General features: G+C 40.2%; 1 protein-coding gene across 1 annotated transcript in view; it reads right to left on the bottom strand.

Moving 5' to 3' along the window:
- The window catches only part of SLIT3 (slit guidance ligand 3), an 810,486-nt gene that overhangs the window by 687,771 nt on the left and 95,891 nt on the right, over positions 1 to 26,824 (bottom strand). The window contains exon 4 of the mRNA XM_084636935.1: positions 25,978 to 26,049. Coding sequence (XP_084493061.1) covers positions 25,978 to 26,049 — 72 coding nt within the window. The remainder of the gene's footprint in view (positions 1 to 25,977; positions 26,050 to 26,824) is intronic.

Genomic DNA, 26,824 nt, shown 5'->3' on the forward strand with positions numbered 1-26,824 from the left:
AAAACCTGGATTTGTGCAGGAAATAGCCCAACTTGATTGTCATGCACATTGTGTAAAGAGTTGTCACTTTGGATGGGCTATCACCAGCAGGAGAGTGAATTTGTGTGTGGGGGGGTGGAGGGTGAGAAAACCTGGATTTGTGCTGGAAATGGCCCACCTGATGATCACTTTAGATAAGCTATTACCAGCAGGACAGTGGGGTGGGAGGAGGTATTGGTTCATATTCTCTCTGTATATATAAAGTCTGCTGCAGTTTCCACGATATGCATCTGATGAAGTGAGCTGTAGCTCACGAAAGCTTATGCTCTAATAAATTGGTTAGTCTCTAAGGTGCCACAAGTACTCCTTTTCTTTATGACAACTAAGTAATTTCTTTTTATCTACTTTTATGATAAAGTCCTATAGAATTCAGCAGGGATAAGGTCAGCTGTGTTCAATGTAAATTACTCTAAAAGTCAATAGAAAATTATATTATTGTCGTATAATAATAATTATTATTATTATTGTCGTTTAAAAATTCTACAGACATTATGTGTCATTTGCTACACAACTCCGAAGGTATTTTCCATAAGGGTGGGTATTAACACATCCTTTCCCCTGGTATCTGAGTGTATAGCACTAATAATTATGAGGGGAAGGTGGGAACGGAGCTTCAAGCTGAGTATATATTTTGATAGCAAAATGGAATGTATCTGTACAAGATTTGAAATCACTGATTTAACTATCAAGAGCAGTATTGGTCGGAGAAGACTATCAAGGTAGAAAAAGCCTGAAAAAGTTTGTTTTGACAATGTTGTTTTCAATATTTTGTTCAAAACATTGGTCAATACAGGAAGAACTTCCTTACACACATTTCTACTAAAACAGAAATCTGACTTCTCATTTTCGGGGGCATGCAATATATTCAGGCTTCCTTGAAATGATTCCTGTGCCTTAGGGGAGAGAAGAGTTCCTCCATTTCTTTTTATCACTTATTAGGGAGAATCCTATTCATGGTTAGAGATATCAAAGTTTTTATACAGCTGTAACAGATAAATCTTTCTTTATAAACATAGTATATAATCTCCTGCTATCTCTAACTTTCAAATTCCACTGGAGAGTCAACAGACATGATGCTGATTTCTAAAAAAGTGTTGTCATTTGGGATTAGGACTGGCAATCGATGAAGGAAGAAGGGTGGAAGGAAGAATTTGCTTATAGCACTTGAAATATCAATTCTAAAGATTAATTCAACTAATATTGACAGACTCCAAAGGGCAACAAAAGGTAACAACATTTAATGCTGCTCAGGAAATAGCTTAATTGATTGTTGTATTTGGTGCCAAGCAACGTACTATGGTCTTGGGGAATTATTTTGCCCCAAGCAATATCTTTATTGCTATTACCCCTGCTGCCACTCAGTATTTTTAATTTCTCTTTTTAACACCTCTCTTGAATTTTCCCAAAGAACTATGCTGATGTCGTCTTGAAAATAAAAACCAAACAGACCCATTTTGCTCTGGTGGATTACCACTGACCTCATTCTAAGATGTTGAGTACAAACAGAAACATACTGTCATGTGCGTCATCCTTCCCAATGACATATCTAATTTAAACCTTGGAACCACAGAACTGAAGTAAATACTAATTCATTTAGATGAATAATTTGTCTTCTGGGGCAATATTACTAGATTAACTGCTTGGCCCTGGATGCAAAAGGTCTTTTCTGTAAACACAACATTTAAAACCACCCAGATGACCTCTAACAGTATTTTACCCCATGCTGCAAGAGACCTGGGTCAGGGAGGGGTATTTGAAGGTTTACTCCCTTGTTGGCAGTGCAGGAAATTCACATAGCACAACAGAAATATTATGTGGAAAGTGGAAGGGGAAAAAACTGCAAAAATATTCCTCTCCTTTGTCCCAGCAGAGCAGTACAGCTGCCATTCTATTAAGAGAAAGGCTCAAATTATTAGTTTGGAAGGGTGGAGGATAGGGAATGGTGAATAACCATGTTTGTTTAATTGTTTTACATTATTTGAACAATCTACAAAGTGATTACATATTTGATTTTATAGAAAATATTTGAATGGATTTTCAATACCACAAAAATAAATCCCCTCCCAGGGAAGCAAAGCAGCTGAGTTAAGAGGCAGGCAAAGATCCTGTTCATCTGAGAAGATACGTTTATCATGCGTACAAATTAGTTCCAGCAGAACCAGTTCGCAGGCTTTGAGGATGGTAATTCTTAGTGCAGCCTGTGACCATCCTTCCTTTCCAACCACACAGGAAACAAGTTGATGCAGGATTCTCCTTGATGCTGTCATCATGATCAGCATAATGCCACACAAAAGGTTCTCTACATGAGATTTCCTGATAGAATACCACAAGAATGTTCTCTCACAATGGAAGCTAATTTGTTTAGCCACATAACCAAAACGTATATTTTACACTTTTTTATTTTTCAACATAGATTCATAGATACTAAGGTCAGAAGGGACCATTATGATAATCTAGTCTAACCTCCTGCACAACGCAGGCCAGAGAATCTCACCCACCCACTCCTGCATTTTTCTTGCAATTCACAAACCACTTTGAAAGTCTAAATCTGGCATACCAATCATGCAAAAAGCATCAAAATTAACATCCATGAGCATAATTACACAGGAATAAAGCTGTCCATACCAGCTATTTCCTGAGGGTGGATGTCCTTCCATTTGTCTCCACCAAATAGCCCTTTAGGCAATTTATTGTACTGCAGCACCATTACCACACAACAAAGATGCAGGCTGGTAGTCAGCTCAAAAATAATTTCCGTGAGTCACTGCAAACTGTTTGCATATTTGCCACAATTTATTTTCTAAAATCCAGAAAAAGAGAAAAAGAATGAAAGGGCTCGAGAATAACACCACGTCTATATGCACAGTGAGATTTTGAGTATTTGAATGGCAGATCTGTGCAAAAAACCAAAAACCCAGGGCGTTGTAGGAATTGGTGGTGACACACTGGGGTCTTCTTCCACTGTTATTCTGATATGCAAGAAACTGAGATTCTGATAATTTATGAACATATGAGATAGTACAGCACATTTTGGAGGAGTAGCAGCATTTACTTCAGAAACCTTTAAATATCTGAAATGCATTTAACAGGAATGTCCAATTATACCAGTCATGTATAGTAAGAAGCTCTCGAAAGTCCAGCCTAGCCTTCTAGCATCTTCCTAAGGCAGGTATGGTACATCTTTTAGTTTCCAGGAACACAAATAAGAATAACAACCAGCAAATACTTGGCTTTACATCATTTTATCAAAAATAACTTCTATTTGAAGAAATTACAATCATTGCACTTGCCCCTGCAGAAGGGGCTGCTGCTAAAACACTGCAGTTAGAAATCAACTTGGCTCATGGGATTAGTGATGAGAAATGGCCTTTCATCCCTAGGTCATGATTTGAAACCCAGGCCTGGTTTATAGTGGTCACAAGTTAGCTCTGTTTGGTAACTCATGAACTCATTCACTTACTCAAAGTAAGTACTCACATATCAAAACTGGTACAAATTAGCATCCTGGACAGATATCTCCAAAAATGCACACTGGAACAGAATTGACAAGTAACTTAAACTAGCCTTTTAGCTCACTATTATGATGGGGCATATTAGAGAGTAGAGTGAGGTGGAGTGGCCTCCCACAGACCCTCTCACTGAGCCCTGGTGGGCGGAGCCAGGCCAGGCTCACCCCTCCCGCCGGAAGTCAGTGGCCGGGACAGGAAGTATAGAAAGTGGGTCTGGGAGCTCAGATTAGCACCTCTGGCCGGGCTGTTGACTGTCCGGTTGATGGCACCGCCATACGGCGCAGCGGGGCTGGCAAGGTCCCTGCTAGCTGCATGCCGGGAAGCAGCCGGCATGTCTGGCTCCTAGCCTTAGGTGGTGCCCAGGAGAGTCCATGTGCTGCCCCGGCCCCCATCCGCAGGTGCAGCTCCTATTGGCTGGGTCAGGGCAGGGGAGGAACAAGTGCAAGCACGACTCACGAGCTCTCAGTAGGCAGCTGTTGAGGGGTCACGTGGCACGTGCCTCTCCCGCTGCTGCCTGGCCTCTTCTCCTCACGCGGCTGGGCTCGAGCTGCGGCGCATGCCCTGCGGTGATCCACAGTCCGTCTGTCACTCCATCGCCAGCACCCAGGAGTTTGAGGTATGTGTACCCCTGTCTCCGAGTGCTGGGAATGGAGCTGCACCCCCATCCCCCCGTCACTTCATCCCTTCCTGTCCCAACCTCCCCACACCCCCATCCCCCGACATGGCATCCCTCCTCATCCCAACCCCGCCCTGCTTCCCCATCCCCCTCACTGCATCCATTCCCCATGCCATCCTGTCCTGCCCCCAACACCTACCCATCCCAGCCCTGTATTCCTTACAGTGCTCTCCCACCCATCCTCTCCACCTCCCAGGGCTGCCACCCCATGTCCCTCACCTGCCACAGCCCTGCAACCCCATTTATCTCCATATACTGCTGCACTCCCATTATGTCCCTATATACCCTGTGCCCCCACATCCTCATGCACCTGTAGCCTTCTGCCCTCCTCTGCATCTCCATCCACCCCACATACACCCACCCCCCCTCTCTCCCTGACTGTGTTTGTTGCTAAGCCCCTGAACACAGGCCAGAGTTATAGACTCTTTTTCCCCACCCTGACCAAAGGCCTGGGCACCCTAACTGTACTTGTTGCTCAGCCCTGACCACAGGGCTAGAGACTTGAGCTGTGGACTGTCACCCTGCTACTTCCCAACTGTAGGTGACGAACAGAGACGTAGTGAGGTGGAGTGGCCTCCCACGGATCTGGAGAGGGAGAAGCCTCCACCGCTAAACCACTAGAGAAAGCTATGGAGGGGATCCTTGCATTCCACTGCATTTTAAAGACTACCTGGTCTTCCATGTCTCAGAGCTGTCAGTCCAGCATCTTTCACAAACACAATATTCACTATTTTTTAGTTCAAAGGGCAGCAGATTTAACAGAAGAATCATTTCAAAGGATAAAATTAACTCCCACGTTCCTATTCTGCCAAAATCTATTAACGGAGACTGATAGTTATACTTATTCTGTTCTTTCCCTTAATGACCGCGATTAAGTTTTACAGGCACTGAGTTCACTACTGATTCTAACCCTGTTTCTATGAATCTTGGTTAGATTTTTACAAATTACACAACTTACTGTTCTCCCAGATGATTTTCATCTGCCATCAAAATTAGCGAATGCGAAAGTTTCAGAATGAGAAGTCAGATATATATCAATTCACTAAAACTTTGCTTATAAGTTTGGGATTTTTTTTGCAAACTAAGTAATACCCATGTAGAAACAAACAAATGCTTTCTGACTGCACTGAAATCTACTGGCAATTTGCACAGCTGGTCAGCTACAAGTTTTTGTGCTGCAGAGTTCAACAAAAGCCACTCATGATTTCAACAGATGTGCTGATTTCTTTATAAGCCAATGGAAACAATGCTTCCCCAACCTCAGATTCCCAGAAATAGAAGCCAGAAGAGTCAGAATCCAAGAACTCTGCTGTGAGGGTTTAACTAGCAACATTACAACTTGAACTGGTGCTAACAGATGCTAAGATCCAAGATCCTAAGACAAATGTATAAGCATGATGAGCCAATATGCCCACCCACAATTATTGACTGGCAAAATTTATAACTCCTTTTAGTCATAAGAACGCTATATGAGCTTTTCCTTCATAACAGGAAGCTGAGTCACAGTATTTTCCCCCAGGTTTCCTTGGCACTGTAAGACACGAGCAATGACGACTGGTAAAAAGAGCACACTTAAGAATTGGTGAGCATGCATGACCATACTCTGAAAATATCTGTCCACTTGTCTAGTTGGTGAGTGGTGATGGTCCTGCTGGAGTCTTCTTTGCTCCTGCACTCTCAGATAGAAGCAGTGAACAAAGAAGCCTCATGCACCAACAGCTGGCTCAGAGACTGCAGCCTTTTCTGTCATAGAGAACCCAGTCATGATGATGCATACCTGTCACTTCCAAATGACATTATTGTAGGACAGTGCATTTGGTGCTGGACCTGAAAGAACCGCGAAGTTACAGATTGTAGCAGCCCAACTGCTAAGCAGCACCAAAACAAATATCATTCTATGTGAATCATGCAAAACATATCTGCCCAGATATGAGTCAAATAAAAAATCCTCATATACAAATCGCTCAAGGAACTGAGACTTAACTATTTCAGTAGTCAACTTTTTGTCTGTGACTTGGTATGCCAGCTGTAATCAGCAAGGATACCATAGCTGTCACAAGGGATACACACTTTGTAGGAGAAAGCAATGCACAGTTGAAGGCCTGCAGCTACAGTACCGTTTACTCCAGAGATCAAGCTCAGCTTGGGTTTTGTAACACTCTTTCACCTCTTCAGGGAGGCCTTTGCCAAATGGCTGTCCAAGGTTCCACAGTTCTACTTGGAGACTGATCCTTGAGGGTGGACACAATGAAGCGACTGAGTGAAGAACTATGCTCCCATCAAGGTCACGCATCCCACATGAAACTACTCAGATACTAGAGTTGCTTTAAAGGTACATATGTTAATATTCATGTTATGTTTTCTGACATTGATATGGCTTGGTATGGAACCATGCCACAGTACATCTGTGAATCACACAGGAGGACTAGCAGCATCTCAGATCTTGGAGTCTTATCTGTGGTTCATGTTCATTTTTAACAAACTTATTTTTAATAGTAGAGTCCTTCCTAGGAGTCCCTCTTTTCCACCCACAGTTCTGCAACCTCCACCCATCATGGCAGTTCAACCTACCTTCCTGCTGAATTCTAGAAATAAATCCCTTTGGAGCTAACCACTGCCACATGGTGCTGTCACCAGGAGCTGAGTGCATTATGCTCCCATTGCTGCCAGCTCAACAAAAGATATGGGATTTGGTATCAAATTCAAGCAAAATCCCTAGCCACACAACCAACAGAGGTTCCACAATTTTTTAAAAATAAAATTTTGTCTTTACATAAGAAAAGAGGTTTGTGACATAGTCTGCATATGTTTAGGGGGGAAAGCATAGGATTAATGTGCATGACAATTTGTTTTACATAATTGTGGTAGCAATTACACTGCCACACACAGGCAGCTATTAGGTAAAATGGCTTTGCCCCTTCTCCCAAGAAGTTTTTCGCTAAAATAAATGGAGGATGCTGTGACGCTAGCAGAACAGGTGCCAGCTCATGCCAAATCCACAGGCCAATTTGCTTGTGTATTAGTATAGATCAAAGTGACTGTTAAATGTATATGAGTGTATTTGGTGTTTGAACGTCATAAAAACAAGTGGGTTGTTATTTGAATTATTTCCACATGTGTATCCCATTATAATGAAGTAGCAAACATTTACATTGTTTCTACCACATAACTAAATAATCTATCAGATGAGAAAGAAGCTGTGTGGAATGCAAATGAAGAACTTTAACAGAGAAGAGTTGATTTCAGAAAAGAGCTAATTTCAAAGCAAGATGATCACAGGTCAAAGACTCAAAATGCATTCCTCACTATCCATCATCAAAGGAAGAGCCCACGTGGGTAGTGACACTGTCAGATTGTTTTCTGTGAGAAGAAGCTATAAATATGGATTCAAGGAAAGGGCTCTGAACAATGTGAGGACTCTTACAGGGAAATGTACCAGATGCAAAGTAGAGATCTGCAGAAACAATCTTGGTACCCTGAAAAGTTTTTTGGGAAACTAGCAGTTTATTACTTCACTGCCACCATTTGGAATTATAAACTGTGACTCACCTTTGCATATATTTTACCTGCTTTAATCTCTCAATAACTCTCATTTCCTTTTCTTAGCTAATAAACCTTTAATTAGTTTACTACAGAATTGGCTACCAGTGTTGTCTGGGGTGTAAGATCTAGGGTGCCCATTTTCTGGGGCAAGTGACTGGTCTCTTGGGACTGGAAGCAACCTAAATGTGATGTGATTTTTGGTGTAAGGAACCATTTTATCACAAAGTCCAGTTTGTTTAGGTGGCAACATAGACTGGAGAGTATAAGGGGACTGTCTGTGACTCCATGGTAAGACTGGTTTACTGATCCAGGACTTCACATTTGTTACTCGTTTGATGAAATCTAATAATAGAACACACCACCAGTTAGGGGTGTCTGCCCTGTTTTCTGACAGTCTGCCCTGAGGTAGGCAACTCACAGTCGTGAGCCACTCCAGACAGTGTGACAGATGCTTCTGTCATGTATTAACTGTGGCATATTAGTTGTCTCATCACATGCAGAGAATTTGGGATGCTTCAGGCTATTAGTGTATCACTGGAGTGACCTGAAAGCTTTAAGCAGAAGTAATTTATACTGAAAGCAAGTAAACAAGCCCCCATAAATAAGCACCACAGATTTTTTTTTTTTTGGTTAACCTTGTTACTTTATCTTTTCAGTTATTTAGTATGAAGCTGAATATAAAAACTGCCTAATGAAGTGCTTTCCAACAAATAGTCATCAAATTATATCTAAAAAGAGGCACTGTTAGTAACATTTCCCATGTTGAGATAGGTAATCATGGCTTACAGTTAGAAAACTACCTTAATTAGCATATCAATTTAGTACTCTAAATCGAAGGCTTGCTAATTGGTTTTAGGTAGCCAGCCAATAAATGTGTACAATAGAGAAACAGAATGACACCACCCCTCTGGAGAACTTGTTCCAATGAGTTTGGTATTGTTGAGTTACAAATGAGAGATCAATGTCTTTCCATTGGAAAATGACATGAAGATATGTAAATCTTCTTGTAAGTAAAGCAGCCAAAATAAGATACAAAAGGGCAATTTAAGAAAACACTGGTGTAGATTCTGTAACTGAAAGCTAAAATTAGTTTTCAAAAGCAAAGAAATTAAATATAAACATCCTAAACAGTAATCTGGGCCACAATACACACTCCTTAGCCATTTAGGTGCTAAACCATTGCCTAACATTTTCATTGAGTGGCCTGATTGACTCACTAAACTCTAGTCCTAGGCTAAAGCTGCTAGCGAGAAGGAATTCAAAACTGGAAACAAGCTGCATGACTGGCTGACCTGCTTAGTTTTTCCTCTTTATTGTTTGATAAAATAGCATGATGAATCTGCTGAGCAATAATAGGTCAGCAGAGAGCAACATGATAAATCTGCTGCTGTTACTCCGCTGTTTCCAGACTGGAGTGTGATAGGTCAGCCAAGACAGGAAGCTTTAGTGGCATTTGAGAGGATCGTATGAGACATGGAGCAATAGTGGTGAAAACAGCTTTTCTTGATGGCTGCTGAACATGACCTGTGTATGGTTGGGTCTACCTTGGTTGGTTTAAGCATAAATTAAACATCTTGTATATAAGAATATGCAAATAGAGTAAATAAACTAAATTACACCATAATCCACTCCATGATATTAATTTCTGTCTATCAATGAAAGTTGACCTGCTACAAAAGGCCCATAATCAACAACCACTTGATTAAGGGGCACAGTTGTTTGACTTTCTTAGCAGTTGGTAAAGTTTCTCTTTTAATACTTGGCTCTATAGTGTTGATAGTAGCTGTCATTTCTATGAAGCCTGCTAGTTAGTTCTCCACTGATACATCCAGTCAACACAAGTACTTTATTTGCAGATTTTACATAACTCTAATTTCCATTCACCTTATGTCTGTTCAACATCAGTTCTACTGTTTTTGCTCTTTAAAGACTGTCAAGAGGAATCTTGGTATCCTAGGTCTAGCTAATTAGAACTGATTACAAAGATGCCACTTTTCTCTCCCTTTTTACTGATGTGAAAGATGCTATATTTTAAGCATTTTAAGCAAGTGATTCTTCACAGATTTAGGAACCCAACCATCATATTACCTCAGCAAAATTAGCCACTTCAGTCTCAGCTGAGATGATTTGGACATAGTGTTTATTTTCAACACCATGTAATAACAAGTAACGCATCAAATAATAGCCCTTTTTCCTCTCTTAAGTATCAGTGTATTTTAAATGCATATATTTCTGAAAATTACCAGATGAGAGGTTAGAGGACCAAAATCCTACAATGGGTTCTGAGTGAGCAGACCCTTGTGCCCATGCAGATACACCTGCACTGAAGTCCCAAGTCCATTATTTTAGTTTAGTTCATGTTTGAACACTGCATAGAACTCTATGATTTTATTTTTCATTTTGGCAGCCTTCCTAGAGTTTGTGTAAAACATTTGGAAAATTAGGGATTCTGAATGTCAGCTTTGCATATAAGACCGAAGAGAAAAGGTTTACATGCTTTGCTTGTTCTGCAAGAATGAATGTACACATTGTAAACAGAGATGGAGTGTGTACAGCATTATAGTATTTAGTCTTTATACTTTATCACCTCAAAAGTACATTCATATGCCATTATTTAGAATGCGGTCAAATTTACTGCAGAATACTTCTGCCAGATTATTTTCTAATCAGCATCCACAACTCCTCAATCTTGGTCCAAAGAGCCTAAATTTGTTGATCCAGGCCAGGCACAGCATTTTCCAAGCAGTCTGTATGTATCTACGTTTCGGGGACAGGAATGAGTTGATGCATAAGTGGGAGGAGAGTTATTGAGCATTGAGTTTTTTGGCATTTGGCCATTTCTACCACAGGAACTGAAGGAGAGCCACCCATGTTGAGAGACTAAAGTGCAAAAAAAAACCCTCCAAAAACAAAAAACACCCTAAGTCAGCCTACTTAGCCTGCAGTCTGATAGCACGGCTAGTTGTCCAGCACACTAGTTAGGGGCTCTAATGTTTCTAACTGAGAAACTTCTGCTTAAACTGAGGATAAGAAGAAAGCAACCTCTCTTATCTTACAACATACAGATATGACCTGGCACTAGATGCCATCATACTAGAGTGTTTTGAAAATGTGAATATATCTACGCTATCCTTTTTAACATATGGGAAAACCAAGAGACGGAGTAACATGCCCAAAGCTACAGAGCGAGTTAATGATAAATTAGGATTACAAATCAGGAATACTTGGACCCCAATATCAAACTCCAACCCAAAAAACATGCTGCCTCTCTGAAAACAAGTGTGAATATTTTATTGTATTCAAAAATAACAAACCTACAAAAAAGTCCTGTTTTTCAGTTGTAATGGAAGTATGCTGCTGACTTCCATCAACAAAGTACTGTCTAGCATCATTTATTGGTGTGGATATTTCTTTTGGAAATGAACAGTCCTTTGCCACAAATGGCCATCAGTGTTTACACAACTGGATGACCCAATCAGTAGAGAACCTAACAATAGACAGCCCTTACATGACACATGGCCCTGAAATCACAAGCAAGGTCTCAAAGTACCACCCTCTCCCCTGATTCCCTCTACCGCTACCGTTTAGGAAACCAAGACATCTGCACAAAGTAGTTTTAAATAACTAACTTCACACAAGTCAGAGACTAGAATCCCGGATGGAGAATCAATTACTTATTTATTTTCTACTAACAGGTGCAGAAAATATGAATAATTCATAATTAAATAAAAGAAACCGAGCCCTCTGCCTGCACTGGGGAAGAGCAGTGAACAGAGAGTCACAATTAGACTCTGCAGTTAAGGCCACTTCATTTCCAGACATAATGTTGCTAAATATGCTATTTACCACTAGAGCAAAAAAAAGCAAGCAATAAAATGGCTCCAGCTTGATAAACGGAATAGATGTCATCCAGAAATCTCCAATATGTGTCTCTGACGTAACGTATGTCTTTTCAAACTAGAAGTGCTCCCTAGACATCAGCAAACATTTATTGTAATTATTTACTATCTTCTGAACAGACCTGCTGTGAGCTATACACACTAAAACTACAATTATTGGATCTGGAAAATACCATAGCAACACCCCATTATGGCCCATACTATTTTGTCAATGTAATGCCCAGTAATTCAAGCTTATTGAACAGCTGACTTGTAAAGGCTGGGCTCCAGTGATACTGGAGCTTTAAGTCTATCCTCTGTCTAGTGAGAAAGAAATGAGGACATCAAGAGAATTTATGAACTGGTTGCTTGTTCTGAACACAACTTCTCCTGATGCTCATTAGCTAAAAGCCTCCGGATTAGGTCAGAAAGTCATGATTTCATTCTTAAAGTTTCATAAGTATGAAGGTGGAATTGGGAACTTAAGGGCTGTAGTTCTAGATATTGTCTCCTTTAAAGTCAGTTTTTGGTAATCCATAAATGTCCTCAGAAGTATCCTGGCTATAGTTAACCCATCAGGTACTGTATCAGCCATAGGCAAAAATCCAATCCACATTACACTTATGTGGACTCCTACTAAAAGAAGCTGACCCACTCGGCCAAATTCTGCCTTAAGTTGCACCTGTGAAGAATTTGGCACACTGAATCTGGAAGCTAACTCCAGTTTTCACACCTTTGCGTGATACTCTGTTTGTTGAATGGACAGCGTATCAGCTGTGTAAATCCAACTAATGCTGTTGGAAATTACTTATCTAAGAATAGTGAATGGATAACACACTTAGATCTTCACATCAGATACACAACGAAGTTCACCAGAAGGAAAAGAAATTCTGAAGATTAAAATGTATACATTAAATAAAAAGTCAGTTAAACAGTTGGCTTGACAGTTAAACAGTTGGCTTGAACTTACTTGTAAATTCATCAACGTAATTTTGCTGAAGTTTCTGGACCCCTAACAGATCACACATTTGTAATCACAATCATCAGGCTTTGTCACCATTTCTATTATCAACTCTTATTTTCAGGTGCTTATAAAGTAGCAGTGCATACCTTTTACAGGCTCAAGACTAGGAACACTCCAAAAAGAGTATTTCTGAGAGGTCTTCAGAAAATACTTACTATATAGTTAGGTCTAATTTTTATGTATGGACAAGGAATAGTAGAGAAAATGGAGGTTAATGAAGGTCAAAAAGAAATCCAAGCTTCTCAGTTTTTCCTTGACACATTAAAAAGTCTAATCACATATGCTCACTTGTTCAAGTCTTTTTATACCCTGCTATGCATTATGCCCTATTAGCTAGCATTAATGTGCTGCTTATCTCATCCCAGACTAGACACTTAATAGAGGAGATTTGTAATACAGCGGACAAACTCAATTTATAATCTTTGAGGAAACTGTTTCCATTTGCTAATAACTTTATACAGAGTAAGCAAACAATCCCATAATAAGGAAGCAGACATTTATTTTGGATGGGAGAATTTTCATAGTTAAACTTTTGTCTCTTTCCCTTTTGTAAGAGATTCACAGACCTGTTACAAATGGTATTTAATGTTTGCAAAGCGCTGAAGATTTTTTGATTTAAAAAGGTGTTAAATTCACACATCATAGTCAAACAGCTCCCAGTCAGCCACCTATCATCCTGGATTCCACAACATCATTTGTTGAAGGGCATTCTGAACAGCATTCAGAACACTGCGGAATTTTGATTGGAAGGTGAAGTCTGTTTTCCCCACACTGGAATAATCTATTATATATTTGGCAAGTTCTCATTTTACAATTTGTATGAAAGAAAAATCATTGTATTACTAAGCATTGTCAGCACTTTTAATGATAAATATCAACAAGATAAATACTAACACAGATCCGAATTACAACCAAAGCTGGAATAAATTAGTATAAGTGAATGAAGGCTGTAAAGTTCCCCTCATTGTTATAAAAGCATCATTTCATGGGTGGGATTGATGCCAGTTTAATTTCTCTCACCCTTACCACACAATAAAACAGAGGAACAGCATGGACTAGTGGACTGAGCACAGGCTCTAATCTCATTTTTGCAATTAACTGTGTGTCTTAGTCCAATATTCACCTTCCGTTTTCTTCCCCCTCTATAAAAAAAATGGAGATAGTGCTCTTCTCCCACCTTCACATCTATTCTGGGGGCTAATTAATGTTTGTATGGTGCTCTTTGAATGGAAAGCATAATGTAAATACCAACTATTATTGCTACCACAGTGAAACCTCAATGGAATGCATTAGTTTACAGTTGGGTGATTTATAGTTGGAGCTGCTTGCTTGTTGCAGGGGGAGAGGGGAAGGGACAATATGCCTTGTAACTAACATATGATGTTGTTAATGACTGAAGCTCTAAGGCCTTGATTCAACAGGAGAGGAAACAGCACATATATTCTGAACAAAACCTATTTTCTTATACTGAGAGATGACTTTCACAGCCCAAAACGGATAATGTAGCCTGCTACAATGCAAATAAACTGAATTTATCAGATGTACTACATTCAAAACACACATTCATGGGCAACAGCAAAATAGGTTTCCCATTCAGAAAAACTAAGGCCTTATTAACCATAGATGTGAAAACAGTATTCTCAGACTGATGAGTTTATTAATTACTGTAACAAAAAGTTCATACCTGCTTTATTTCACCAATTATTGTGAAACTATCTACAAACTGGTCTAATGATTTTACTAAGAAATTGAAGCGTTCACCCCACAGACCAACTTCGTTGGCAAATTCCCTTTAGCCACAAATAGTTAGAGCCTGTTACAGGCTATATGATGTTATATTCAGTAACCTCTACTCATTAGTATCTGACAACTTTTCTGGATTAAAATTAGATCTGGTCTCTCTTTTCAAACACAAAGGAACTGGATTTACAGTATTAATTTTCCAACTGATGTGGTTTACCTGCATGTCTTCTCTTGGACAAGTACAATTTACAAGAGGAAACGACAAAATGTTGGTGCTTGATTACGTGCAATGCTTTACAACCCTTTGATTTTAAAAAGGTGCTATAAGTACTTAATGACAGGTTTCAGAGTAGCAGCCGTGTTAGTCTGTATTCGCAAAAAGAAAAGGAGGACTTGTGGCACCTTAGAGACTAACCAATTTATTAGAGCATAAGCTTTCGTGAGCTACAGCTCACTTCCTCAGATGCATATCGTGGAAACTGCAGCAGGCTTTATATATACACAGAGAATATGAAACAATACCTATTCCCACCCCACTGTCCTGCTGGTAATAGCTTATCTAAAGTGATTTCCAGCACAAATCCAGGTTTTCTCACCCTCCACCCCCCCACACAAATTCACTCTCCTGCTGGTGATAGCCCATCCAAAGTGACAACTCTTTACACAATGTGCATGACAATCAAGCTGGGCTATTTCCTGCATAAATCCAGGTTCTCACATCCCCCCACCCCCATACACACACAAACTCACTCTCCTGCTGGTAATAGCTCATCCAAACTGACCACTCTTCAAGTTAAAATCCAAGTTAAACCAGAACATCTGGGGGGGGGGGTAGGAAAAAACAAGAGGAAACAGGCTACCTTGCATAATGACTTAGCCACTCCAAGTCTCTATTTAAGCCTAAATTAATAGTATCCAATTTGCAAATGAATTCCAATTCAGCAGTTTCTCGCTGGAGTCTGGATTTGAAGTTTTTTTGTTTTAAGATAGCGACCTTCATGTCTGTGATCGCGTGACCAGAGAGATTGAAGTGTTCTCCGACTGGTTTATGAATGTTACAATTCTTGACATCTGATTTGTGTCCATTTATTCTTTTACGTAGAGACTGTCCAGTTTGACCAATGTACATGGCAGAGGGGCATTGCTGGCACATGATGGCATATATCACATTGGTGGATGTGCAGGTGAACGAGCCTCTGATAGTGTGGCTGATGTTATTAGGCCCTGTGATGGTGTCCCCTGAATAGATATGTGGGCACAGTTGGCAACGGGCTTTGTTGCAAGGATAAGTTCCTGGGTTAGTGGTTCTGTTGTGTGGTATGTGGTTGTTGGTGAGTATTTGCTTCAGGTTGCGGGGCTGTCTGTAGGCAAGGACTGGCCTGTCTCCCAAGATTTGTGAGAGTGTTGGGTCATCCTTTAGGATAGGTTGTAGATCCTTAATAATGCGTTGGAGGGGTTTTAGTTGGGGGCTGAAGGTGACGGCTAGTGGCGTTCTGTTATTTTCTTTGTTAGGCCTGTCCTGTAGTAGGTAACTTCTGGGAACTCTTCTGGCTCTATCAATCTGTTTCTTTACTTCTGCAGGTGGGTATTGTAGTTGTAAGAAAGCTTGACAGAGATCTTGTAGGTGTTTGTCTCTGTCTGAGGGGTTGGAGCAAATGCGGTTGTATCGCAGAGCTTGGCTGTAGACGATGGATCGTGTGGTGTGGTCAGGGTGAAAGCTGGAGGCATGCAGGTAGGAATAGCGGTCAGTAGGTTTCCGGTATAGGGTGGTGTTTATGTGACCATTGTTTATTAGCACTGTAGTGTCCAGGAAGTGGATCTCTTGTGTGGACTGGACCAGGCTGAGGTTGGTGGTGGGATGGAAATTGTTGAAATCATGGTGGAATTCCTCAAGGGCTTCTTTTCCATGGGTCCAGATGATGAAGATGTCATCAATATAGCGCAAGTAGAGTAGGGGCTTTAGGGGACGGGAGCTGAGGAAGCGTTGTTCTAAATCAGCCATAAAAATGTTGGCATACTGTGGGGCCATGCGGGTACCCATAGCAGTGCCGCTGATCTGAAGGTATACATTGTCCCCAAATGTGAAGTAGTTATGGGTAAGGACAAAGTCACAAAGTTCAGCCACCAGGTTAGCCGTGACATTATCGGGGATAGTGTTCTTGACGGCTTGTAGTCCATCTTTGTGTGGAATGTTGGTGTAGAGGGCTTCTACATCCATAGTGGCCAGGATGGTGTTATCAGGAAGATCACCGATGGATTGTAGTTTCCTCAGGAAGTCAGTGGTGTCTCGAAGGTAGCTGGGAGTGCTGGTAGCGTAGGGCCTGAGGAGGGAGTCTACATAGCCAGACAATCCTGCTGTCAGGGTGCCAATGCCTGAGATGATGGGGCGCCCAGGATTTCCAGGTTTATGGATCTTGGGTAGTAGATAGAATATCCCAGGTCGGGGTTCCAGGGGTGTGTCTGTGCGGATTTGATCTTGTGCTTTTTCAGGAAGTTTCTTGAGCAAATGCTGTAGTTGCTTTTGGTAACTCTCAGTGGGATCAGAGGGTAATGGCTTGTAGAAACTCTCCAACACGAGTTTCTACAAGCCATTACCCTCTGATCCCACTGAGAGTTACCAAAAGCAACTACAGCATTTGCTCAAGAAACTTCCTGAAAAAGCACAAGATCAAATCCGCACAGACACACCCCTGGAACCCCGACCTGGGATATTCTATCTACTACCCAAGATCCATAAACCTGGAAATCCTGGGCGCCCCATCATCTCAGGCATTGGCACCCTGACAGCAGGATTGTCTGGCTATGTAGACTCCCTCCTCAGGCCCTACGCTACCAGCACTCCCAGCTACCTTCGAGACACCACTGACTTCCTGAGGAAACTACAATCCATCGGTGATCTTCCTGATAACACCATCCTGGCCACTATGGATGTAGAAGCCCTCTACACCAACATTCCACACAAAGATGGACTACAAGCCGTCAAGAACACTATCCCCGATAATGTCACGGCTAACCTGGTGGCTGAACTTTGTGACTTTGTCCTTACCCATAACTACTTCACATTTGGGGACAATGTATACCTTCAGATCAGCGGCACTGCTATGGGTACCTGCATGGCCCCACAGTATGCCAACATTTTTATGGCTGATTTAGAACAACGCTTCCTCAGCTCTCGTCCCCTAAAGCCCCTACTCTACTTGCGCTATATTGATGACATCTTCATCATCTGGACCCATGGAAAAGAAGCCCTTGAGGAATTCCACCATGATTTCAACAATTTCCATCCCACCACCAACCTCAGCCTGGTCCAGTCCACACAAGAGATCCACTTCCTGGACACTACAGTGCTAATAAACAATGGTCACATAAACACCACCCTATACCGGAAACCTACTGACCGCTATTCCTACCTGCATGCCTCCAGCTTTCACCCTGACCACACCACACGATCCATCGTCTACAGCCAAGCTCTGCGATACAACCGCATTTGCTCCAACCCCTCAGACAGAGACAAACACCTACAAGATCTCTGTCAAGCTTTCTTACAACTACAATACCCACCTGCAGAAGTAAAGAAACAGATTGATAGAGCCAGAAGAGTTCCCAGAAGTTACCTACTACAGGACAGGCCTAACAAAGAAAATAACAGAACGCCACTAGCCGTCACCTTCAGCCCCCAACTAAAACCCCTCCAACGCATTATTAAGGATCTACAACCTATCCTAAAGGATGACCCAACACTCTCACAAATCTTGGGAGACAGGCCAGTCCTTGCCTACAGACAGCCCCGCAACCTGAAGCAAATACTCACCAACAACCACATACCACACAACAGAACCACTAACCCAGGAACTTATCCTTGCAACAAAGCCCGTTGCCAACTGTGCCCACATATCTATTCAGGGGACACCATCACAGGGCCTAATAACATCAGCCACACTATCAGAGGCTCGTTCACCTGCACATCCACCAATGTGATATATGCCATCATGTGCCAGCAATGCCCCTCTGCCATGTACATTGGTCAAACTGGACAGTCTCTACGTAAAAGAATAAATGGACACAAATCAGATGTCAAGAATTGTAACATTCATAAACCAGTCGGAGAACACTTCAATCTCTCTGGTCACGCAATCACAGACATGAAGGTCGCTATCTTAAAACAAAAAAACTTCAAATCCAGACTCCAGCGAGAAACTGCTGAATTGGAATTCATTTGCAAATTGGATACTATTAATTTAGGCTTAAATAGAGACTTGGAGTGGCTAAGTCATTATGCAAGGTAGCCTGTTTCCTCTTGTTTTTTCCTACCCCCCCCCCCAGATGTTCTGGTTTAACTTGGATTTTAACTTGAAGAGTGGTCAGTTTGGATGAGCTATTACCAGCAGGAGAGTGAGTTTGTGTGTGTATGGGGGTGGGGGGATGTGAGAACCTGGATTTATGCAGGAAATAGCCCAGCTTGATTGTCATGCACATTGTGTAAAGAGTTGTCACTTTGGATGGGCTATCACCAGCAGGAGAGTGAATTTGTGTGGGGGGGTGGAGGGTGAGAAAACCTGGATTTGTGCTGGAAATCACTTTAGATAAGCTATTACCAGCAGGACAGTGGGGTGGGAATAGGTATTGTTTCATATTCTCTGTGTATATATAAAGCCTGCTGCAGTTTCCACGATATGCATCTGAGGAAGTGAGCTGTAGCTCACGAAAGCTTATGCTCTAATAAATTGGTTAGTCTCTAAGGTGCCACAAGTCCTCCTTTTCTTTATAAGTACTTAGTGAGGCATAAGTTTTGCCTGGACCAGCATAGTTCACAATTATAGAATCTCTCTGCTGCCAGGCTGCATTTTAAAATGTCAAGATCTCTGTATTTTAAGGGTATGTCTACACTGTAATAAGACACCAATGGCTGGCCCAGCTCAGCTAATTTAGGCTCACAGGGCTCAGGCTGTGGGGCTATAAAGTTGCAGTGTAGACGTTCAGGCTCAGGCTAGAACCTGAGTTTTGAGACCCTCCCCCTTCACGGGATCCCAGAGCCCAGGCTCCAGCCTGAGCCCAAGCCCAAATGTCTACATTGCAATTTATTAGCCCTGCAGGCTGAACCCTGCAAGCCCATCAGCTGACCCAGGCCAGCCAGAGGTGTTTGAGTGTAGTGTAGACATGCCCCAAGACTGTCGGTAATCTGTTCTCTTCATATATTCCAGACCTTCTCAATCTTATCTAATCTGATCCATCCATTTTTCAGAACCTCGCTGGCTTTGTGAACTGACAAAACCTAACTCTTCTGACCACAATCAATTGTGAATTCAGACGGCTAACCAATCATTCAATCTCATTCAGGTTAGCTTTTTAAAAATAGTTTTCTTCGAAGGCATATTACTTCCAGTGAAGTGCTTTGGGTTGGCCTTGGTCATTTAAAACACTACACAACCAAATACGTTTATGTTGGGTTCTTTGTACAAAAACGTAAGTGCCATGACCATCTTCAGAAGTCACCTATGCATACTGAGTGTAGGAACTATCCCCTTACACGCAACCCACAAAAAAGGCTTTTTTAAAAATTGATGGAATTTAGGTTCTGGCTTCTCATGTTAAAAAATTCAATATAATTGCAAATCACAGCTTGTTTTTACAGTTGATAAATAGGCTTTTGTGTTTTGTTTTTTGCGTATGCACATCTCAGCTTAGAACGTATTTTTAAGTTTAACATTATTCTTGTTATCCATTTGTTAACTACTGATAGGCTCAACCTCTGGATTTGTCTGGTTGTCACCTCAGTTATTTTGATTTCTAGATTTAGTAAGGTACCCTCCCCCTACATACCTATGCACCGATCCAAAGAATTTGACCATTAGCTTTAACAGTGATTCCAATAAAGGTATTTATGTTAAATATGAAATTAGTTGGGAGACAAGGTTTAGATTAAGACCTAGGCAATCAAGACAACAGAAGAATGACAATTATGCACACCAGTGCAGCTGATCATGGGACCATTTATCATAAGCATTACCTTAAAACTCTTATCTTCTAAGATAAAGCGAATATTAAATCCATGAGCTCCAAAGCCCCACCTTCCAAAGCAAAAGGGTCCATATGTTTTATGCACCAGTCTATGAGAAACTCATTTTGTGGGATGTTTCACATTCCACTTGGAAGTTTATTCCTCTATATATTCCTGTGGTAATGTCAACCAGATGTGACAAAGAAGCCTGTGAATAATCATAAAAATTACAAGCATATTCAAATTCTGAGGTACTGTAAAATCATAGTTTGTTCTCTACCATCCCACCTCGTAGACGGCATCTAAGACTACCTGCTCATTTAGAAAGCTGATCAGTTAATGACTGGTTCTTCATCGTACATTAATTACTTATTAGTGCCACGGCGGAGCATGGTGTTTTAAGGTAAATAGCAAGCCAAGCTCCTTTACCTGATGGTTTTACAGTCTAAAAATATATCAAAAGCAACTCAAGGACAACTGCACAGTGAGATTCGTTGAGACAATGATCTGGAAGAGGAAGAAGACACCACTTCATGATATAGCTTCTAGCACAGAGCAGAAAAAAATTGTCTGAAAAGTTTTTATTATTAACGAATATTTGGGGGAAAAAAAGTAAACAAAGCAAGTTTCCACATCAAATAATGCTCATCCCCTCACATGTGCTTGCTTTTGAGGAGACATCTAAATAAGAAGAGTCTAAAGCTCTTCCTTCCATACAATAAGTAATTGAAAATGAACGTTGAAATTTTATATACACACAAGATAGCTTTTTTCATTGAATTTAAGTTTCGTTATTTTAGTCTTGAACTCTTCCTGTTGAATACAAACATTAATCCAAGAAATATGCTGGATCTGGAAAGAATGGTAAACAACTATTAGATTGAGAATTAATATTTCACCAGTAAAGCTGGAGGAGGAATAAGAACAGCTAACTAAATATTAATTGAAATTAACAAAGTATTACAGAATATCTATGTGTACAAAACAAAGCTAAATCTGTCGTGCTGATCAAACTTTATAACTTCTTGACCAAAAATTTCTGCTCATCAAATCAAAAAAGACTAAATGTATAATGTCTGTTGAAACACGTATTTCACTGTGCATGAATATTCTTACAGACAGTAAGCACCATCACATGGAAACTGAGGCCCAGCAAACACAACATCAGGTACTGCCTACTTGTGGGCTACATATGTTGGGTCTGATTTTCAGAAGTACTAGTATCCCAAACTCCAACCAAAGTCAATGGGAGCTGTGAGTGTTCAGTCAGCACATGATTACATCAGGGCTAAGGCCAAAAGTAAAAAGAAGCTCTCAGAAACGAAAAATATCTTACTGATTTTTAGGATCCCAAATGAATCTTGTCTTTAGGGCAATGTTATTTGCCTCTGAAGTTTTATAACACCATAATAGAATTAGTGGGGAAGGGTTTATGTATTTTTAAATAGTCTTCACATAGCACAAAAGCTGTTTTAAAGACTGGGAAAGACCTCTCTTAGACTAACAGGAAAGCTGTGTACTCTATCTTTCACTCTAAAAAATAGTACATCTTATTAAACTTAAAAAAAGTTGCAAGCATCTGATTGGTAATGAAGCACAGAGCTCAGCTTGAAAAGTAACCTGAAATTTCCCTGGAGCTGAAGTTTAATGACCTTTGATTTTTAGGGGTGAAATGTGGTTTGAGATAAGTGTTAATTGCTTTCTTTCCAATTTGAGAATTGTAGAGCTACAAGAAAGCACCAGATTATTAGATATTTCATCTGCCATCTGCAGTAAAGGAGGGGCCACAGACAAGGCATTTACTCAGGCTTTATTGTCATCATTTGTATAAAAGAAGGAGCCTACACTTCTTTGTTTCGGGGGAAGAAATGTAAGGGTCCAAGTATTTAGCAGAAGCACTATTTTTTTTTAAAGCAGTTGCAATTGTTACATCGATGAATTTAACTGTTTTCCTTACATTTAGTCCATAATAGCCAGTAACGTCTGTGTAAATATACATGAGTGAATAGGAAAAAAATGGCCAGAAAGGAAGGAGTAATAGTTCTCAAGACCCGGAATTATTTCTCAGCTCCTTTGAAGGATGAGGTTATTGATTACTGCAGGTAAGCAGGTTCTGGATTGCCAATATGCATCCCAACACATGGTGAATGAACTTTTAAAATCATCACCAGTTTTCTCCCCCCAAGCCAAGCAAATTAAAGGGTATGGAAGAGGAATGCATCTGTCCCAGCTCTGAAGTCTGCTACTTCAGACATGTTTGCTTTAATATGCAGTCTTTAATATGCTATCACCCCTGAAAGAATTTTCGCTCCCCTCTGCCCTCCCAAGTTTCCCATAGCTCAAACAAAACTTTAAGAGGTTCTGCTGAAATAAAAAATATAAACACACACAACTTTAGTCCAACAGGAAACTAACAGGCAACATTTCAACTCAGACAGGAACAGTTCCAGGCAGTCATGATCTGTGGAACAAAAGTAATTTAAATTTATTTTACAACCTTTGTGACCAATTCTGAAAACACTTTCAGGTCTTCTGTCGAACTACTCAGGGTAACAGGAAGTTTGCCCTGGTGTTCACCAGACCGGACCATCTTGCGATACCTGCCACCGATCGCAAGTTGCTACCAACACCAGTGTTAATAAACAAGATAAAAATGCCAACTCTCATAGAGTTATCACCCAGCTGGGTTTTTTGTATTTTTTCGGCAAAGTTGAATTGGATGGCTTGTCATACCTTTTCTTAGGGTCCAAAAACCTTCTGTGTGTCTGTGGGTGTTTGAAATAAGCAGCTGATACACAATTACTGGGCTTTTGTGAATGTGTATGGTTTGTATATTTAAACAGAAGCTCTGCAACCTTATATGCTACAGACATCTTAGCCCTACTGTTATATAATTTAGTTTCCTTCAACTACTGAATTAAGAGAGTTACAGGCATGGATTGGTTCTGGTGAGCAGAATTAGTAACTAACCTGGTCACAAATCTAGCTGGTTGTCTATGTTCTAACTTTTACTAAGAGGATGAGTGAAGTGATTTGGCAGTCCAGTGGGCTAACCTTTGTCAAACTGTGGCAGCCCACACAATACATGTTTGAGTACTGTGCATAACTAAAAAGTTCGATAGAAAACTGAACCAGTATTATCATCTTTCCCTCTTTCTTCCATCTTCCTTTATTTTCTTCTTTTTTTGTCTGACCTCCATTGAAGTCTTGTCACTCTTACTCCTGTTCCCTCTTCATTTTTGCCTCACTTCTGTTATTCCCCTTCCTTGCTGTCTTAATTGTTCTCTTTTCTCTTGTAAGTTCATGCCAGCTACTGAAAAGGAATATCAGAGCCATGCCCCTTCACTGAAGTGTTTTACCCAGAGACCTATTGCAAGTGAAATTGATTAGTTTTTCTGGACTCCAGTGAATTTAGCTCACAGCAGGAAAGTGAGAAAAAACACCTCTGAATTTTACTGTGGGTAGATTCAGAGCAGTTGTGCAAAAATCAGATACCAGTGCTAGCTGTCCAGTTTCCTTAAGTAGAAAAGGGGTAAAACAAAAAAGAAAAAAAACCTTCCATCCACATGCATCTCAATGGTTAGGTTGCTGCTCCCGTTATTCCTGCACCACTGAAACATGTGTAGCAAAACTGGCCTATTACTTTTGGAAGCAGCAATAATGATAAATTGTTACTGTATCTAGGGTACAAGTTTCACTTTAAACATTATTTCAATTTAATGCTTGTACCTTTAAGAGAAAAGACTACTTTCTGGCTAAGCACAGTATGAGGGGATAGATCCCAACTACTACCAATGACTGAGACCCTGGGATCACACCTGCATACTTCACGGGGCTGATGAGACTCTTTATTCACTAACATTTTTAAAACCTTCTGAGGGGAATCACTATAGAAGTGCCAAATTCATACTCAGCTAGACCTCTCAGATAATTACCCCACAAGCTCTATAAAAGCACAACTATTACCCTAGTTTTCAAGGACAATAAACAGCTTGATTATCTGAATAATCAAAGGAACGTACTTTTGAATATATTTCATATCAAAATACCTGACTACTTGCACTTTGATTAGTTCCTTCACCTTATATTAAGGCATATCTTCATAGGAGTGATACATGAAGATTTGTACTGGCATATATAAAGCCTTTCCATAGATGCTGCAGATAACTGCTTCACTGATATCTGAGATTATGGAAATACTAAACTAGATTATTTTTCTATACCACTGTTTTGCTGTAGGAATCTTAAATGCATAAGGGAAGGAGGTCTTGTGTGTTATCAAAGTGTGATGTGATCACTGTATCAACATGCTGAACTGCAGAAGCTGCTTTAAACCTAATGATAATCACAGATCGTGTGATAGCTACCTATGGAAGAGGAAACCTTCTGCTTCTTAAATAACTGAGATTATGTTATTACATACAAATTAGCTTTGCATAATTGTACTTTAACAAGTGCTGGCACTTGCTTATAAAACACAACAACCCAAACACTTTAGGAGAATGGTTTAAATGGGGTGTGGTTGTGACCAGCTGCCCTATCAACAAGGTATATAGCAGTGTGTAGTTTTGACTAAAGAGCAGTTTCAACCTGTGGAATTTACACACACTTGCACGAAGAATCTTAGAAAACTCAAGCAAATACCACTCAGTCCTAGAAAGTCCACTCAATGAATATTTCCAGAGCGTTAAAAGCTGCAGCAAGGCTAGCATTCCAAGAGCAGTTATGTCACACGGGTACTTGAGAGTCTATAGGTAGATTTTGAAAGTAAAAGACAAGTATGGCTTATGAGATTTTGTCTCCAGAACTGTGCTGCTGGTCAGAAGCTCCAAGAGTTACACACAAAGATCTTCACAATGAAATTCTGACAACACGAAGGAGTTTAATATGTGAAAATAGGTCCTCACAACGGTATCACGACTGCTCCTGGCTGAACATTGCACAATTCTTTTGCTTTAAAACTTGGACAAAGAGTCTATTTTTAAAATAGTGAATTGGTTCCCAAATTCTGCTTCACCATCACCATGTGTTTCACATTTCCACAGGAAGAAAAAATTATTAGATTGCCTCAGTGGATAGTTTGATTGCATAAAGACGTATTAAAACACAATTATCACAACCCCACATCAATGTAGCAACTTTTCATTCACCCTGTAGTAACTTTACAATTTCGGTAGCCAGTTTTATGCCAATATGCCCATCTTAAATAGCACAAGAATCGACTATTTCTCTGTGGACAGCTTACTACACTGAAAGCAAACCGTGGCCACTTCTGCACTAATCCTGCAACTCTACACAGCGAGTTTTAAGTATAATGACTCTGAAGTCATCATTTTGAATCTACATCAACTATGAAACAGGGAAAGAAAGTTTGTGGTTTCCTTCATATATGTATTTATTTTCTAGTACATAAATACCATAACATAATGGTAAAATGTCCTCATGAAACTATGGAAATCTAGATGCATCTTAAATGTCACTAAAGTACCTAACCAAAATATCATAGCAAATGCACTATCCACATAATGAATCAAGGCACATACACAATAAAAGTAAACTATACTTACAATCTGGTTAACTTCAGCGTGTTCTGGAAAAGCAGCTCTGGTAAAACCTGTAATTTATTCCTGTTCAGACGCCTAAATAAATAAAGAGAAGACAGTTAACACAAAAAAGGCATTAGAATAATTTTCATACTCAGGAGCCTATTCCATCTTCCACAACACATGTAACTCCCATTAAAGGATGTGAAAAGCCATGGTATTAAGCTAGTACAGAACGTAGGAGCCTTTGTGTACATTATTAATACACAAGGTCAGTACATCATGCCATGTGTAGACCACCTGGCCAGCTCCTTGCAAAATAAGACAGAGACAGCAAATATTAAGTCAGAATGCTATAGTGTGTAGAACTGTATCTGCATTTTAGAGTTGTATTGGATGTTTACTAACATACAAATCACATGGCTCCCACGTTGAGTTTTCAGTGTTTTGAAGAGGTTTGCAGAAGGTATCTGTTTTTCATCTTTCTTTCTAAAAATGTAGGCAAGTTAAATATCCCAAAACAAGTTAAATATCCCAACCATCCTGGAATTATTTCCAGACTGCCTATTGTGTCTACTGTACACGGTCATGTTAATTTTTTTTAAACTGTATATTAAACATTAACTCTGGAAATCTGGGCACTATTGTGAAAAGAATGAAAACACACTTTTAATGGGATTACTGCATCCTTGCAAAGGCTTTTGTGATTGGAAATGCAACCTAGTTTACTGAAAGTATCTCCTAAAATAACTTTTTGGGGACCTGTTTTAATATTTATTTTCTAGTTAATTTTAATATATTCATTTGACCAACTTTTGCACTGACTCAGTAACACATCATGCCAGCTGGGAAAAGTTTATTTGCCCATCCT

The sequence above is a fragment of the Lepidochelys olivacea genome, assembly GCF_965140295.1.
Source record: "Lepidochelys olivacea isolate rLepOli2 genome assembly, chromosome: 8".
Taxonomy (NCBI): domain Eukaryota; kingdom Metazoa; phylum Chordata; order Testudines; family Cheloniidae; genus Lepidochelys; species Lepidochelys olivacea.